This window comes from Strix uralensis, chromosome 4 (genome assembly GCF_047716275.1).
Source record: "Strix uralensis isolate ZFMK-TIS-50842 chromosome 4, bStrUra1, whole genome shotgun sequence".
Lineage (NCBI taxonomy): Eukaryota > Metazoa > Chordata > Aves > Strigiformes > Strigidae > Strix > Strix uralensis.
In genome coordinates, this window is record NC_133975.1 from 124506439 (window position 1) to 124524044 (window position 17606).

The following is a 17606-nucleotide window of genomic DNA, read 5'->3' on the forward strand; positions in this document are numbered from 1 at the left end:
GGGAGCTAGGCAGTACCTGCCCCGCAACGTACTGGGGTGCCTGTGTCCTTTGTGCCCACAATGTGTCACTAGCACGGAGACTCTCTTTCGCTGTTTGCATAAAAATTTAATGCAGATGGTGAGATTTTCAAAAGCATCTGTGCTGGCCCAGTGTTGCTCCTTCAAAAGTTAATAGTAAATTTGGCAGCTGAAATCTTACAGGCCAAAGCAAAGTACCTTTAAAAATCCCTCTAAAAATACCGTACTTCTGCCTTCAGCTTTGTTCATTCTATTATAGAAAGGAGATTAGCACCTATAGCCTTAGCTTTATAAATCTGGATCTGTAATTCAGAGCCTTAATAAGGTTAAGGTTGTTTTTTTTTTTTTCTAAAGGCCTACTCCAAAATCGATGGAACTTCAAAGGACTTTTTTCCACTGATTTCCCTGGATTCAGGATCAGGATCAGAGTAGAGAATTTTATCTATATCAGATGAATATGGAGAAGTCTGCCTGACTAGACATACAGGTTCAATGCAGGAGTGTCTTGCCCACAAAGGCCTGGTGGCATTACTAATACTAGCACAGGTTGGTTTGCTGCCCAAGCTGTTGCCAGAGGCAGTCTGCACACATGATTGTGATGGATACGGCCACCTTTATTTTTTTTTTTTCTTTGTTATTTCCTGGAGTGAAACATTCTTCCTAAGACTCTGAGTGTGGGGAAGGTGGATTTCATGGCAGCTGTGAGATCAGCAGTGAGAGCACAGGAGAGTGGCTTTAGTGTGAGCTGCTGTCTAATTCCCTCAGGGCAGGCTTAGTGGCACACAGCGATGAAATGGGGACATGTCACTCTGTGCGGATGGAAAGAGGAGCCTTTTCAGCAACACAGTCCAACCCTGATCCTACCAGCACAGCTTGGATCTGGGACAGGGCCTTCGTACAGCTCTACGGTGGGCTGTGGGCAGTTGGTGATCGTTAACCTTGGGTAACTCTTTCACTCCATCTTGAAGCACTGAGACCATGTTGTACTGTGGGCACAAGCCTGATTTAGTTTTAATTTCTGTATTGGGTTTTGAATCAATGTTGGTCTATTTTTTTTCAAGGTGACATAACAGGGTTATACTTTTTAACCTCTCTTGGCACCATCAGTCATAAATCCACATCTGATTCTTGTTCATGAATTTGGGTCTCGAGTCTGTTGTACGCCTCTTCTCAAGATGTCAGGCAAGGGGACTCACAGAAAGAAGCATTGTGGTTTGGGGTTTTTTTTCCTCTTTCCCTCTTTTTCTGGCAAGGGTAAAATAGGAGCTCTGTTGGGAGCAACTCAGCAAGTGATGTTTCAGGGCCAGCAAATTCCAGTGTCGCTGCCCAGTGGGACCGAGGAGTCTATCACAGGACTAGGCTGGCGGCTCATCCGGAGAGGGAGTGCGTGGCATGCATATCAAGAGCTGGACACGAAGCCTTTTTCTGTCCACCTCTCCCCTTCCCGCAGTAAATGGGAGGACGTTTGCTCTGGGATTCGGGGAAATACCTCAAGTGTAACTCCTCTTTCCTGACTAGAGTCCCACATAAAAGAGCAGCAAATAATATATATATTATATATATGTATATATAAAAAAAAAAGTACGCACACAAATGTGGACATATAAATATATATAGATTGCACCATCTTTGGGATTACTCCAACGTAGCAATCTCCAGCGCGTCTGTGTTTCAGCAGTAATGGCTCCAGCTCTCGGCTGCCCCATTTCACAAGAGTGTCTTTCTGACCTTGTAAAGCTGCCTTTGGAAACTATCATTAGCTCTCTTACAGCTGCTGTGCATGTAATAAAGGGGAAGCTTATAGGTGTGCCTGACCCTGAAGGGACTCGGGGCACCCGTGGGGTCCCACTGGATCTGCACCACTTGGGTTCAGACCCACTAACATGATGGAAGCTTTGTGATAATCTATTGTGGTATGCTGAGGGGTTTTTTATTCTATGCCTATATACTTTAGCCTACCACTCTAATTTAACTGGAAGATGAATCATGCCCATTCATCTCAATAGCAATGAAATCATGTCAGTAATTGTGTTAGCTTCCACAGACGCTTTTCTGAAGGGCCCAGAGGGAGAGTAGGTGGGACTGCTGGCACTTCAAACCATCAGAGAGGTCTTGGATCCTGGGTAATGCCAGCTCCTTTGCTGTAAGAGAAGTCAACGCCTTGGGCACTGCTTCGTCTCTGGAGCAGCAGCCTGGTGAGCGCTGGGAGGGAACCAGTGCTCTGATGTGGTCTGGGAAACCGGCTTCCAGAGAGACCCCGCCAGCAGGAAGGGGTCAGGCAGATGGGGAGCCGGCAGCACTGGGTTCCAGCCCATCTCCACCAAAAAAACCATGGTGCTGCCTTAACCTGGGCAGATGGCTTGCAGAAACTTGTCCTTATGCTTGAAGGGCTGCTTGACTTTAAAATGTAATAACAGCGCTTCTGGATACAAGTGCTTGCCAATCAGAGCTTAGTCTGAAGACCAAGCAACAGAGCAAGAATGTATTTTAAAGCTTAATCTGATTTATCCCTGTGAGTGCGTAAGACTGATACAGAGTGCCTTTGGACATACTGAAGAGCACAGATGCAGGTGGGTGTGAGGATCTCCCTCTGCTTTGCACAAATTCAGACATCCACCTTGCCCTCCAGAGCAGTCCTTGTCTGTGTGCTGTGACACGAGTTTTCAGAAAAGTTCAGCCACACGTTCTGGCTTTGTGTCTGACCCCGGACACGGGTGCATATTGTATCACCCTCTACCATCCTGGTGTCTGCAAGAGAGGTGGAGCCTGCTTTGGAGGCTGTGTGACTGTAATCCATCATGCCTTTGTCCTAGCACATGGGCACAGAACATTTCAAAAGGTTTGTGCTCTGTGTGCCAGTGTGGGTGGGCTAGGTGTGAAGCAGAGGAAAGCCATGAAGCTCTGTTATATTCTGCCACGTTCCCCCTCCACAGCTCTCTGCGGAGTCTGTAGGATGTGCTGCCCTTGGGATGAGGCCATAAAATCCTCAGGAATGGTGCTGGGCTCCTGGCTGAAGAACTGCTCAGGTACTGAGATGCCTGTAGGATCGACCTTCCCCACGAGCCTCCTCTGCCTCCCAGATGCACAAAGCAGCTGGCAAGGACAGGCGGCTGTCTCCTGTTACATGGCCTAGCAACGGGTGTTAATTTGCAGTGGCGTTTCACTCGCCTGTACCACTTATCCTAGGTCTGAGTTGGTTTCTTGAATCATTAAGTCACATTTCTGCTTTTTCCTTGTTTCTGAGAAATGCAGAAGTTCAGTCTGGAGCTGCTGTGGCTGTATTTACAGTCCCTAAACACTTAAGCGTGGTCAGATTTTGAAAACAACTTCTGGTTGTTGGGACAGTGGAGGAGGGCACCTTGCTATGTTTCATTCCTGCTTTCTGGTATTTTTGAACTACAAATACCTGGAGAGATCTTCCTTTCATTTCTGTCCCATTATGTTGCACTGCAAGTTGCAGTACACCTGCTGTAGTCAGGCTGTCTGCATGCACACTGGTGGTCTGAATGGGTCTGCGCCTCAGAAGTTGATTGGAGACTAGAAGGAACATTTTCTTTACCTAGGAGAATGTTTTTCAAGAAAACAAGGAGTTGAAGTTATGTTTTGCAGTCCCTACACTGTATTTCAGTGTTACATCGTGCAGTGCCTGGATGGACAGAGCGCATGGACGAAATCCCACCGGGTTCAGGGGCTGCATTGTGAAGCTTTGGGTGCATAAAGCAGCGCTTTCCATCTCAGCATGTCAGCCCCAAGTGGTGGTGTAAGTAAGTGCCTACATGCTGGTTATGTGCCGTGTAACAGCACTGAGTCTCACCTTTGGTTCTGCGCCCAAGAGAGTGTCCTCTGTAAGCTCCAGCTATCCTGATTTTCCCCTTTAAAGTACGACAGGAGTCAAATTAGAGGAAACCTCTGAGGCTGGAAGAGAGCAACAGCTCGTCCTTTTATTTGGCAGCAAAACACAGGATTTCAAACTGTTTTTCTCCAGCTCAGTGCAGCTTGATCTTTTTCTGATCTCTGTTTTGTTGTTCCCTTTTTCAAAGGCCAGTAACTTGTTTTTTCATTTGTGATTTCAATATTTCCCCCTACCCTAAAGATGTGGTAGTAACTAAGCAGCTCAGCCTGTGTTTTTATGTCTTAGCTCTGATAGAATATATTGCAGGTGTGTTCTTTAGCCCATATTTGCTGCTGCCTGCTGACACTTAGCTTTACCACTGCTTAGGAAATTTGCTTGACTCTTCCTTGATGCTGTAAGTATATGAGTTTTTGGTTATAAAAATTTACTTGACCATAAAAATAAATAATGTTTGGTTGTTAGTAGAAAAATGTGGGAGATGTCAGCATCTCCTGTGAAGGAATTTTTAAGTGAGTTCTCCACAACCCAGGGCACAAGGAACTGGAAATGGCCTTAATTCCCAAAATTGTATGAAATCTTGGGGACAAAATGTGGAGGTCCCTAGTCCAAAGCTGCTGGGAATGGAATTGTGAAAATAATTATTTGCTTTGAGTTTGGTAACTGAGTCTCCAAAATTTGGTGTGGAAAGAAAGATAGGAAATGGTTTCAGATTTTGTGGGCCCAAAATAATTGCTAGAGCTTTTTTAAAGCAACAGTATTTTTTTGCAACTTGAGAGTGCTGGTTTCAAATAAAAGAAAATATTTTGGTTTGGGTGTTATTAATGAATGCAGAGGAAAATGGGAAAAGATATTAGCTTCACATGAGTATTAGGGCTTTACATAAAACTGAGATTTCCATCTGTTCTCCTCCTTATTTAATCAGAATACTGGTTTAAATCTGTTGTCCACTGTAGTTGGAGCAAGGCCTTCAACTTGAAAAATCCTACCTCTTCAGTAAGTATCTTACCAACTGTGCTATCCCGCAGGTTGTACGTCTTCTGTTCTCCTCTGTTGAAGTTGCTTCATTTTGCAAAAAAGTAATTACAATCTCACTGGAACAGGAGCTGGAAATGTGTATTGCTTTGACTACCAGAGCAGGCAATAGAAACACATTTTTCTCCATCGTGATGGAGATTTCAGTATTTCTGTGAAGTAAAATGACTTCAGCAGAAGAGGTGGAGAAAAATCAAAATCTACTCCGTGCTTGCAAAAGGGGTTTGAAAGCACGTTTGCTCACCCAAAGGTGTTTCCAAGGAGTGTCTAAATGGCCTTGCATGCCATGAAAAAGCAAAATGTTTTCCTTTCAGATATGCCAAAATTACTCATATAGCTAATTCCAGGTTTGGGGATTTTATTTTTAATTGTGTGTTTTTTTAAAAACATTTGGCTGGGGTTTTACATTAGTCACACCTACGTTTGTGGCTAGCTCCCACTGTTCTGTATCTACATCTTTCATGAATAAATGATTTGTATTGAGATGGGAACAAAAGGCTTTCATGAGCTTTAAACTGGACCTTTGGGATTACCAAACCTGGGAGAACCTTGAACCGAGGTGGAACTGAGGCAGGAAACCAGTTTCTGCTACCCCTGCTTCTGTGAAGAAGATCCTTACTGCACAGGGTGGTAAAACCAAAGCAGGAAAAAAACAAACCCAAAACTTCATCCTTTCAAATATAGTTTCTATATCACGAGTAAGATGATCGGAGTAGAGTGAGTGGCAGGTATGTGTGTAACGCCTATTCACTGGCAAAACTCCCTGGTGCAGGGAAATTGTATTTGACGGATGTTTCAGGATCATCTGCAATTGTAATTTTGGTTTTCTTACGAATGTTAAACTCAACCAGCAGATGTGTAAAGAATACCTCTTCCAGCGAGTGACGCTGAAGCAGCTCATTTTGTCATTTCTTCTGGGTCTAGACTAAACTGAGGCCGTTAAGTCGATGTGCTGTAGCTGCCTGCAAGGACAAAGGCTGCCTTTTTGAGTCGAGATGAAGCCTGTTTTCCAGTGGAGGTTTGCCAGTGAAAGGCAGAACCTCAGCCGGACCTTAGAAACGCAGCCCTCAGAAAACCTCTCCGCTGTTATTGCTTCATCGAACTGCTAAAAATATTGAATGGAAAATGCAAGTATTAAGGAAATGAGGTAGATTTGGGCTCTCTGAGCTGGATGACTTCCAGTTTCATCAGCTTCCCGGAATCCTTGCTGCAAAAATGAAGAGCTCCTTGTAAATCTCAGAAACCTGTCAGTGTTTTTCCTCTCATGTGGCTGTGCTGGTTCACAGGTTACGGTGCGTGGGGAGACCTGTCAACACTGAGCAGCGAGTACAGAGCTTACGACTGCTGGGATCGCTTGAGACAAATGCTCAAGCACGAGACCAAATCATGACTTTCCCAGAAAATTATCTTACAGTGCAGCTCGAGAGAGCAGGCTTCAAAGGAGCCGCATGGCTGAGCGTACATGACCTGCTCTGAGAGAGACGTGTGGGGCCATCTTCTATGGCCCTGCCAAGCTAAGAGCATTGAGAAGTCTTCTTTGGTCACAGGAGGTTCTCTTCTAAAATGATCTGCACGTAGCCAGAGCACCTGAGCAAGTGAGACCAGATCAATGTCACGTTTCAGGTTATGCGAAAATAAAAATGCAAGTTTTGGGTTTCATGTGACTGGAAAGAAGTCAGGAGAAGCTGGTATCCCAACTGCAGGAGGAGGCAACAGACACTCTTAATGGGTTTAGCGTGCAATGTAGAGAAGCCAAAGGGCTGGAGGTTTGCCTGTGTGGTTAAAACTGTACTCACTCAGAGAGAGACAGACAGTTTAAATTCAATGGCAATTACTTATAGAGATGCTCTCTGGGAGGACGCAGCAAGCGCAGAGTGCGCTTGCACCTGCAGAAGCTCGTGCCATCTTGGTGCTATAGTGAGCATGGTGCGTTATACAGCTAGCTGGGATTTTGGGACTTTTGCAGCATGTCCTGTGGGGCAGAGACTGAGAACTGGCAGAGTGCCTGGTGGTGTGCACTGCAGAACTGGCCCTGCCTCGTAGCCGTGTCTTGCTTCTGCTCCTCTGGCTCTCCATGAGGGACTGTAACCTGCCTCACTCAGTGTGTTTCTGCTGGCTCAGGTATAAGGAAGGTGTATTTTGAGATATTCCCAAAGCGTGCCTGGACGTGGCGGATGTTTTGCGGAGTGGGGGGAGGTTTGCAAGGGGGATCTCCAAGCAAGTTCACCAAAATTCCCCTTCCAGTTGCACCTTTAGGGGCACCCCCAACAGTCAGACCTGCCCAGGACCAAAAAGGTGTTTGCTGGATTTAAAACCGAGCCAAGAATAAACTGCGCATTTCAATCGCATCATTGCAGATTCCTGGAAACAAGGCCTGCCTTCATTCTCGGAGGGCTTCCCTGCTCTGCCAGGAACCACAAGGAAGAGCAACAGGAGCTTTGGCTGTAAACTGCTGCTGAAGGCGTACTGTCATGGGCGAGCACATACAATACCTCTCACTGTGCTCACTTAAAGCCTTTCCAGGATGAGCCTTTGCCCACATGCCTTAACAGCCATTTTTAATTCTCAGAAGGGCAAAAATAAGTGTCTTCTGCTGAACATCCCACCCAGAGTAAACACTGCAGCATGAGACAGGCTTGGGCACTGTCCTCGGCATCCAGATTTCACTGGCCACCGGACAGCTGGTGGGCCTGCTGGGAAGGGCAGAATCATTGCAGAGGACTTTTTGTTGGCTTGTGTTGCCATGCCATGTTAAAGTTGAAGAGAGAGGATGTATGATCTTGCGATTAAGATCTGGAGCTGGAATTCAGAAAGTTGAATCTGTCTTGACTCTGGGGAACACAGGCAAATTTCTTAACCTCTACCCCTCACTTTCCCATCCATTCAAAAGAGGCTAATAATAATTTTTCTTACTTCTTTAGGACAGGATGTGGCTCTGATTGTCCAGCACAATGACTCATTGATCTTTCCACTGCAACGGTGAATTTGAGGGAGAGCTGTCTCAAGCTCCAGAAAGTCTTCCAGTGGTGGTGTGGGGTGTAGAAATGCCAATGCATAACAGAGCAATTGACCACCTTAAGATTTAGTCACTTTAAGATTATAGATGGAGGATGAACAGGATCAAGCTGGATTCATCTCACCCATAGGTTTTCATATTGATATGGAGGTGCCACCACCTATGTTACCACCCTCCCCGCTGCTCCCCCTTTCTGGTGTCCAACCAGAGAGCAAAATGGATCAAGTTCCAGCATGGATTCCATGAAGGGGCCCTGAGACCCTCAAGTGTATGTAGTTATTTGATCCTTAAAGGGGCATCTGAATGACTTTGAAAGTGCCTTTGTCTAGGCCTTTAAGGTGTCCTCCATCTCACTAAAAAGGCAGTGGTAACAATTCCCTGCCTCAGAGCTGCTATGAGGGCGCTGCGCAGTGCTTGGACTGATACCTGAGCCCGTTCAAAAAATGAACTGTGACCTATTTGTACTGCACAGAGCTCTCATCGTAACTCCTTTTCTCCATCTGTGATGGTGCCTAGAGCTTGTCTGGCAGCTGAAAAGCAGAGGTGCTACAAGCTGGTTTGTATTTTTAGGAAGGCATTACCTAATTCTGCAGATGACCCCGTGCTTTCTGGTCATGTTCCTGATGGCGCTTCTGGCTGCAGGCTATTCCCTCAAGCAATCTCAAGGTCAGGCAAGCTGATAAGCTTTGTTAGGGCTCTGTCATTTTGGCAGCTCTGCTTTTGACAAGGAGCTCCAAGGCTGTTAGAGGTGATGTATTGGAAAATGTGCCTTTCTGCAGCTTGTTTGGCTGCAGGTCTCTTGTGACAGTGACAAGGACGTCCCCACCCCAACGAGCACTATGGGGGACACTAATTTCTTACATTAGTGCAGTCCTGCTGGAATTGATAGATCTGGGAAGACTTTAAGACTGCATCCCATGCTGGCCAAAGATTCCCCCTGCCCGTGTGGCATGGTGTTGGCAGGGAGTTTCTTTTCTCAGCTTGGATAACGCTCCAGGTGGTGTTTATCAGTCAGGCTTGCCCTGATACAGGGAAGTCCAGGACTTAACCCCCAACACCTCAGGAGAAGAGGGGATCTGCTGCCCCTCTGCAGAGGCCTTGCATGCCTCCCTGCTTCCTTGCTGTGTGCTCCCAGCGTGGCGCTTTGCTGAATCAGAACATGTCCCGTGCGGTACATTTTGCTGCATCATAACATCGTTACGCAATTTGACAGCTCTGGCAACCTCTGCTCCAGTGAGTCCCAGAGCTAAATGAGCAGGAGCTCTGCCAGCCAGGCTTGTGGTGTGTTTGGAAAGCCATGTGGGCGAACTTATATAGCACCTGCCCATATTAAACGCAGTTCAGTTCGGCAGAATGATGTTTGTTCCTCCCTCCCTTTTGTAAGAGATGAAGCAAAAGAAAACCCCTCCTGTGTGACTTCTGTTTATTTTTTTATGATGATGAGGCTTGTCCAGTTTACAGGTTAAGCTTCTGAGGCCTGGGATGCTGCCTCCGTTTGTGCTGTGGGTGCTCCAAGCACGTAGCGACTTGGTGAATGATTCTCGTTACAGGGACTTGAAGCTGGACAACGTGCTGCTGGACTACGAGGGTCACTGCAAGCTGGCAGACTTTGGAATGTGCAAAGAGGGCATTCATGATGGCATTACCACAGCTACCTTCTGTGGTACACCAGACTACATTGCTCCAGAGGTATAAGAAACCTTTTTCTGGCCAGAAAAACTTGATTACAATATGAAAAACATACGTTAGCTTTGGAACAGCAAGTGTACTCTGATGTCTTTAGCTACACCATTTTTGACTGCTGGGTGCAAGCTTTCCTCCTAGGTGCATGCTTGTATTATCAGTCCCTTGTGCAAGCAAAGCACGAGTAAATCTTCAGGCTGCTGTAAACACCAAGATAAATCTATGTTTTTCTTTAAGAAATGTGAGGTGAAAAATGGAGGCACAGCTGCAAAATCTTGAGAGGCACATACAGATAATACCCAATTTGATTTGAAAGGAGATTGAATTCTCCCTTGTTTCCCAGTTCCTTTTTCTACCTCCTCCCCTTCCCTGTCATTCCCCAATCTCATTACAAAATTACTAAACACCTCTTTAAGGAACAGCTGCCCTCCAGATGTTGCCAGATGTTCTGACAGGGTTTCAGATCCTTCTTCAACACAATTGAATTTTTGTCTGTGATTGGTGTCTGTTCCTTTCTCACACACTCGTGTTCCTTCCCCTCTCCAGCTGAAAGCCTTGCCATTGGAGCTGGGTAAGTATTTCCTTCCCAGAGGCAAGGAAAAAATGGTGTCAACCCACACACATGGCTGCTCTGCCTTTTCGGAGGCTCAGACAGTTTTGCTGAAATGCCCCTTTTCCTCTCGATTAGCCCTAGCATTATTTCTGAGGGCTTGTTTCCCAGGTGACTCTGTGAGCAGCCAAGCTAGTTCAGCCCTTGTTTAATGGATCTGATGTAACTTAGTGCAGATCTGGGGGTTCCCAGTTTGAGATCACCTGTATGTTCCGGGGCGTCCAGCCAGCCTAGCAGAGAGCACTGTTAGGATACAGCAAATACTTCTGCATTAATGTTTCCAAACCCTTCTTCCTCCTCTGCTCAGTTTAAGAAACTTCAGGGTTGATATTTCTTTCCCATCCCTCCTTCAGATCCTGCAGGAGATGCTGTATGGCCCTGATGTTGACTGGTGGGCCATGGGCGTGCTGCTGTACGAGATGCTGTGTGGCCATGCGCCCTTTGAGGCAGAGAATGAGGACGACCTCTTCGAGGCCATTCTGAATGATGAAGTTGTCTATCCAACTTGGCTCCAACAGGACGCAGTGGCAATCCTCAAAGCAGTGAGTTTCTTTGGCTGTTTGCATGGTCTCTGTCCTGGCTTTCTTCAGTCTAAATCTAGCAAAAGAAAACAGGGCTGAGGTATGGCCGCTCAGAAATCACAGTTACCCTGACCCTGACCCTTTTCTTATCTTGGATTGAAGGGTAAACAAAAAAAAAAAAATCCTGCCACACTTAGGTGTGTTTGTATAGTTATGTCCTTTATACAGTTCAGCAGCCAACTTGGCAAGCAAGATGTGTGCATATCTGTGTGTCTGGGCATTTCCCTGCTGACTTAATAATTTGCAACATATGGTCATCTTCCAGAACAGAAGCAGCAGGTATACACAGTATTTAATCAGTAATGACCATATGAATTCCATGAGACTGGAGTGGTGAAGGAATGAAGTCTTTGTGATAATCCTTCATTGTGACTGTTGGTAATGTCAGCCATCCCCCAGGAATTGCTGTCTACCTGCATACAGAGACAGGATTTTTAGTTTTGTGTGTTTGGGGAAAAAAATGAGGCTGGGGAGAGCTGTTGCTGGCTACACTTAGTCCTTGTTCTACCATGTATTCCTGAATTTTCTTAGGAGCAATCTTATCCGCGTGCCTCACATCTTTGCCTGTGACATGGAAATGAAACTTTTTAAGATTTCAGGCTGTGTGTGTACAAACAGTGCCTAGTGCACTAGAACTGCCTGGCTTTACTGTAATGAATCAAAAGGTGATTAAATATCGAGGGTGTTAACATGTGAATCTGGAGACCTAACTTGGCTGTCCTGCTGCTGACTTCTTCCTGCCCCTGATCAAATCACTTAATATCTCTAAGCACACTTTGGAGAGAGAGAGAGAGAGTATTCCCTTTCCTTGCAAAAGCACTGTGAACAAAGATGCATTTAAGACTGGATACTACTAATTATTGAGGTGATAGAGGGATCTAAGAAATAGTTGGGTAAGATAGTAATTCATAGTAACTTGTGGAGTGCTGACTCAAGGAAATGGGGTAATGAATGATGGGACCATGTAAAGGAAAGAGGAGAGTTTGTTTTCATCAGAACTTTAGTAGCAAGAATCTGAAAGGTTTCTGTTATATATAAACTGAGCAACTCCTTTCTGTATCTGAAAATGCATCTAATAAATTCCACAGAAATCAACTGAGAATCAAATCCACTTCTTGAGGAGGCAAAGGGCTGTCCTTTGAAGTCATAGGTTGTGCTTAGGAGTGATCGTTTGTCATGCTGAAGGCCCCCTTGGGTTTTGGAAATAACCTACAACGTATATTTAAAAAAAAAAAAAAAAAAAAGGTTCAGACTCATTGCAGCTTCTGGAGCAGCGTTCATGTTGTTGGATTGGGACTCTTGAATGCCTGAGCCAATTCCTCTTCTGCAGTGACAAGTAATAGCAGAGTGGATTTGTTGCACGTATCTTGCATAAGCATGAGATGGAGGTAAAATGTAGTTAGATGCTTATCATAACAGGAATTTCAGGGTATAATAAAATATGATTTGTGTTTTAGCCTCTTGATGAAATGCTTATTTTCCTAATTCTGATAGGAACCTCATGGAAACAGCCAGGGCAAGATGCAGTCACCCCAGGCTGCTCTAGCCCATGTTCAGAGCCCAACTTTTGACAGCGAGTCCCTTCTGTGATTAACAGGCAAGCAGCATGATGAGAAGCACTAGAGAAAGAGAGCCAGAACTGAGGAGGGAGCTAAGAATTTAAATAAAGATCAGCTGAGTGTCTCCAGAACTGCATAGACAACTTTGCAGTTGCTGGTTACTTGCCTGAAAAAAGGTCTCCTCTCCAGCCATTCTGCTTGTGTGCTGTGAAACCCAAATGGAAGCAAAACTACCTCTCTGAAATGCACGTGTTGCTCAAGAGAAGCACTATGCTGTGTCTGCTTTGAGAAAAAGGTTGAAATTTGGGGCATTAACAAGGAGCCTTGTGATAACTTGTGGGAAGTTGCAACAGAAATTTTTACTGGACCTTCAGTTCTTCGGTGTTTCTGTTCCATGGGTGGCCGCTACCAGGAGGTGACTTTTGCATCTTATTTTACAGGCTACAGCCTGAATTTCTGCAGCTTCATAGCTGCTGCTTTTGGGATCAAGAGCTGTTCACTAGAAGAGCTCCTCATTTCCTTCTCCCTTTCTTATTCTGAGTTTTTAGAGGCATCAGAACATGTTGGTTTTAACAGGAAGAAAACATCCTGTCATAAGATTGTCTGGGGCTCTAGATTAAAATGGAAAAAAACCCACATGTTTTGATTTCTTTAGAATGATAACAAATGTGATCACTGCTGAGGTATTATATTCACAGTGTACTGATAATGTTTGGTCAGTATTCTTAGGTGTCACTATAACACAGAGTGGTGAACCTGGCTTTTTTTGTCCCCTCGTGACTATTTTATGAAGGAGGACAGTAGATTTTCTAGCTGCTAAATGTGTAGTTTTTTTTCTCACAGACTAATATTATTTCTCTTAGATACAGCATTATTGCTGTGTGACCATCTTCTAATCACTGTTGTGTTTACCTCCAGGAAAAAGTGAACTCGAGCTCCCTGATTTACAGCTATGACCGTGCTTTCTAACCCATGATATTAAGAGCTCTGGAAAGTCAGACCACTCAATTACTGCAGTGACATAAATGATTATAAGTAATTACATGGTATGGGAAGCCTATGGAAGACCAGGGAATTAAACCTGGGGTCTCTTGTATTGCAGGCTAAGGCCTTAATAGCCTTAATAACTGGATTATCCCCTCACTAAAAATTCTGGCCTCTAACCTTGAACAGGACTAGTGAGAATTCGCTTAGTCAAGAGTGGTAAAAAGTTCTGAAATGAAAATCAAATTCTTCTTCCAGGAAGACGCAATTAGGTGTAGGTGCTTAGAGATGCTCTACAAATGGATATATCTAGGTTTAGAAAGCACTTGATCTGTTTGCCTTCATGAAGAACTTCATTGTAAACAAGGATAATAGATTTTAGGACCCATTTCATGGATGCTGTTATTTTGGTTTGCTTTCATTTACCTTAATTGTGCTTCACCAATTTCCTCCCATCAGAAACCACGTGCTTTCTGAAGGTTGCATCCTGTTCATCTTTGCAATTTCCTGATAATAACCAAAATATGTCCTTAGGACCTCATTTAGATCACTGGGTGTTCCTGGCGTGTTTTTGAGCACTGGTATCAAGGAAAACAAAACCAATCTCAATGTCCAGAGACCTTGTTTAGTATTGAAAGCAGAAATGTTTGTGCTCTAGAAAAAGAAGTTTTTATCCATTTCCCTTTTTAATGTTGTTTTTTTTTTTTTGTCCTTGATATTTTCCCTTAAGAGCTGGGGAAAGAGTAGGGCAGAGCTAAATCAGTGTAAATCAGCAGGATTTTGCTGGAGTTGATATTCCCAGAGGAGGGAAGTAGAAAATCTCACTCGTGTACCCTGCCCCATCTGAGTGTGTCACTGGGGAATTTAGGTATTGATGGTTCAAGTCAGGCAGAGAGAACTCAAACTGAGGTCTCCCCTGCTTGTGTGAGCAAGTCAAACTGAGCATGTATTTGCTTGTGGGAGTAAAAAAAGTGCAGAAAAGGAGAATTGCCGATGAATGGATTCAGACCACTTCAGCTCATTCTAAATGTAAGTTTTGCTTTGATTTTGATTCCTCCCCAAAAAAAGGTTTCTCCATAGCCCTACCTGAATGCAGTCACAAGGAGTTTATGCCAAAGGAGCTATTGGGTTTGTGTCTGTAAAAGAAATGCTTTGAAATACTCTTTGCCATCAGCTGACAGAGTAGTCAGCAGTGTCTGATGATGAAGAGACTGTGAAAGAGAAACTTTGCGAGCAGGCAGAGAGCAAAGACTGCCACACCATATCTTTTACGGTGAGAGTGCAGCTGGAGTTCGCTTTGTTACAACATGTCAATGTTCTGAATTTGTAAATTGTCACTAGCAAAAAAGGTGGCTTTCCAGGCAGCCAGAGGCTTTGGGATTCAGCTGAGTGAACTGCAAAATGAAATACAATCCTCTCATTTCCCATAAGCGGGGTGGTATTTTGGCAGCATGTTTCACTCGCTTCATGTATGACTTTCTCAAATGCAATTCAGTCACGCTGTCTTGCTCACAGTCAGGCTTAGTGGGAGGAGAGAATGAAAGGACATAGTGAAAATCGGGTCTCAAAAGTCGATGGTGTAATGGGAAGAAAATTCACAAGGAAAGCTGCAGGGATTTTCCTTTCCAAGTCTGGTTTCAGATGAGGAGAGAAGGGCTAAGCCTATTGAGTCGCTCCATGGACTGATGATCTGAAGTAGCAATGGTTGGCCCAAAGGCTTGGAAACTTGGATGAGCAATTGCAGTTTAGATGTTTTCACTCACAGAGCCAGGTAACAGCAAGGGGCTAAAAAGCAGCATCTCCCCAGGAAAGTGGTAGAATTTCTCTGCCTGCTTCACCCTGGATTTCTGAACTCCAGTCACAGCTCAGTCTGCTAAAGCTGAGGATATGTCTTGGCATTTGTGTGCCAACCTACAGTCTTAATGTGAGCTCTGAAACACTTCTGGCCTGGCTGAAATGCTCCTTCCAAAAGTGAGGCTTGGGCAGCCTTGCCTGTAGCTTTGTATTTTGGGGACACAAATGAGACTAAAGCCTGTTCTCCCTCCAGCTGGTTAAAAACATGCATTCTGAAGAAACCATTACTGGAGATAAGAGATGGGGTGGCAAAAATGGTTATGTCCCCCTCCAAGTGGTTTTCATGTGAAAAATAAACTTGAGACAAGAAAACAGTAAGGGGCAGAGGAAATTGGCTCTGGTTTTAGCAGCCTGCACTCCTGCCCAGTGCAGGTGGAACAGCACAAGGGAATCCAAATGCCAGTGGATTAGTGCAAAGAGTTAGAGGTATTGAAAGGTGAGGGAGCTCAGCTGAGAGTAAACATGACCCGTATCTCAGAGAAAAATGATTTGCATCCTTGGCAAAACAGTGCCAAGGATGCAAAAGAAAAGCTTGAAGCTGATCTGTTTTTTCTAGATAACAATAGCCTGGAAGTGACGCTTTCTCAAAAGGTTTAGTGAACGCTCTGCTGCTTCGTGTCACTAAGTTCACTTCCCCCCTACAGATACCTCTGCACCCGCTAACACCACTGAAGTCTTAACACACACACACACACACACACACAGAGACCACCACTTCCCCATCCTCTTTTAGACTTTGCTCTTGCAGACTTGCTTTAAAATGCATTTTGCTCTGCCATGTTAACATCAAGGGGCTGTTGTGTCTGGGAATTACTGCTTCGGACTCAGCCACGGCAATAATGATGCTCTGTGGGCCGGCAGGACCTGTGCTTTATGGACTCATTTTTGACTGTTAGAGTGCAAGGTGAGGGAGTTGGGATTTCCTCCCCAGCTTCTGCCAGCAGCCAGGAGGGAGCATGCATGGCTCTTGGGAGCAGCCAGAGGGAGAATGGTTAAATGTGCCACAGTTTAAATTCAACCCCTTTTGCATCCAGACAGCCTTGAAGCCTGATCAAGAAGTCAAAAAAGCCCTGATCTAGAAAGGAAAAGCCTTTTCTCCCATTCCTGTGAGCCCATGTCACAGACTGAAACCCAGAAACTAGAGTTTTTCAGTTTGTTCCTTAGGGTTTTTTGGTTGTACAGCTAGTTGTTTGTACAGCTAGCACACACTGCAGTATTCAGTACCGAGGGCTCACCAGCCATGTAATTTATCCCCCTTTGCTAGGAGGCAGCACACATTAGTTTTTTTGTAGAGCAAGAAAAGGGCGCAGGAATGTTGCAGTGCAGATGGCAACCAGCGACTTCATCTTCAGCAGGAGAGAGGTATGGCAGCCCTTTCACAACAGCTCAGCCAATTTTCATGTTGTTAATTAAAAAAGCCACTCAAAACTTTCTACAGAAGTTTGTCATTCCTTTGCTGCCCAGAAGAGTGAATATGAGGCTGCCTTAGGTCCCTCAGTCACTCAGGTAACCATCAGACACAAGAGACTTCCCCACAAGGCGCTATAATGAGTAGTGTATTGCTCCACCAGCAATTTCTCTTAAGTTGATGGGGGGGAAGCCTGTGGATATGGTTTCAAAATGTGGCCCAATTCTACCTTAAAACAAGAGGTTAAGTTAGAGGGCACTGATAGTGAATTGTAGAAATGCTTTTTGTATCCATATGCATATGTAGAAATAAATCAGGTAGCGGTTGTGTGTGTATGTTAGGGTTTTCTTCTTCCCTAAATTTGTAGGTGATACTAGATGAGGAAAAACTAAATCAGAAGTGTACCCTCCTCTGCCTCTCCTTCCAGTGAAAATGAGCTCATCGTTTCACAGGAATCCTGAGTGACGGCTCCTAATGAGAGATAAATTTGATTATTATATTTGTGTGTGTGTGTGAGTTAAATTCAGGACCCCTGGGGAGTACAGGGTTCAGGTGGTTATTTCTTGCCATTCCAAAGAAAGTTTGAGGAACTAATGTCCCATGTCTGGCTGGATGCAGGATAACAGCTCCAGCAGAGCCCTTGGAGACTCGGGCTGTGCTGCATGTACTTACCATAACGGGGTCAGATGAAAGAAGGTTGGAGAAATACAAAAAAGAAATTTCCCTAGGGCACTTCACCTGGGCCCAGCTGAAGGAGAGAAAGCAAAGTGATCACTGAGCTGTGCTATGGGAGGAGTAAACTGCCTATCCTAAAGGGATGCCACCATGATTGCCCAAGCCCTTGGTGAGGACCACTTTTGTGTATGCTGTGGCTTATTTTCAGAAAGGCTTTCTGGATGGTGAGTGCTCTGTGCTGAACCAGACTGGCCGCACTGCTGTAAGCAACTTGAAAATGCCATTCATGAGGAGAGAAGGCAGAGGCCAGGGTTTTCACAGCCGAAAGACTTA

At 44.9% G+C, this 17606-nt stretch overlaps 1 protein-coding gene across 1 annotated transcript in view; it reads left to right on the top strand.

The window, feature by feature from the left end:
* The window catches only part of PRKCH (protein kinase C eta), a 119630-nt gene that overhangs the window by 89268 nt on the left and 12756 nt on the right, over positions 1-17606 (top strand). The window contains exons 11-12 of the mRNA XM_074869003.1: positions 9470-9608; positions 10566-10754. Of these exons, the coding sequence (XP_074725104.1) occupies positions 9470-9608; positions 10566-10754 (328 nt within the window). The remainder of the gene's footprint in view (positions 1-9469; positions 9609-10565; positions 10755-17606) is intronic.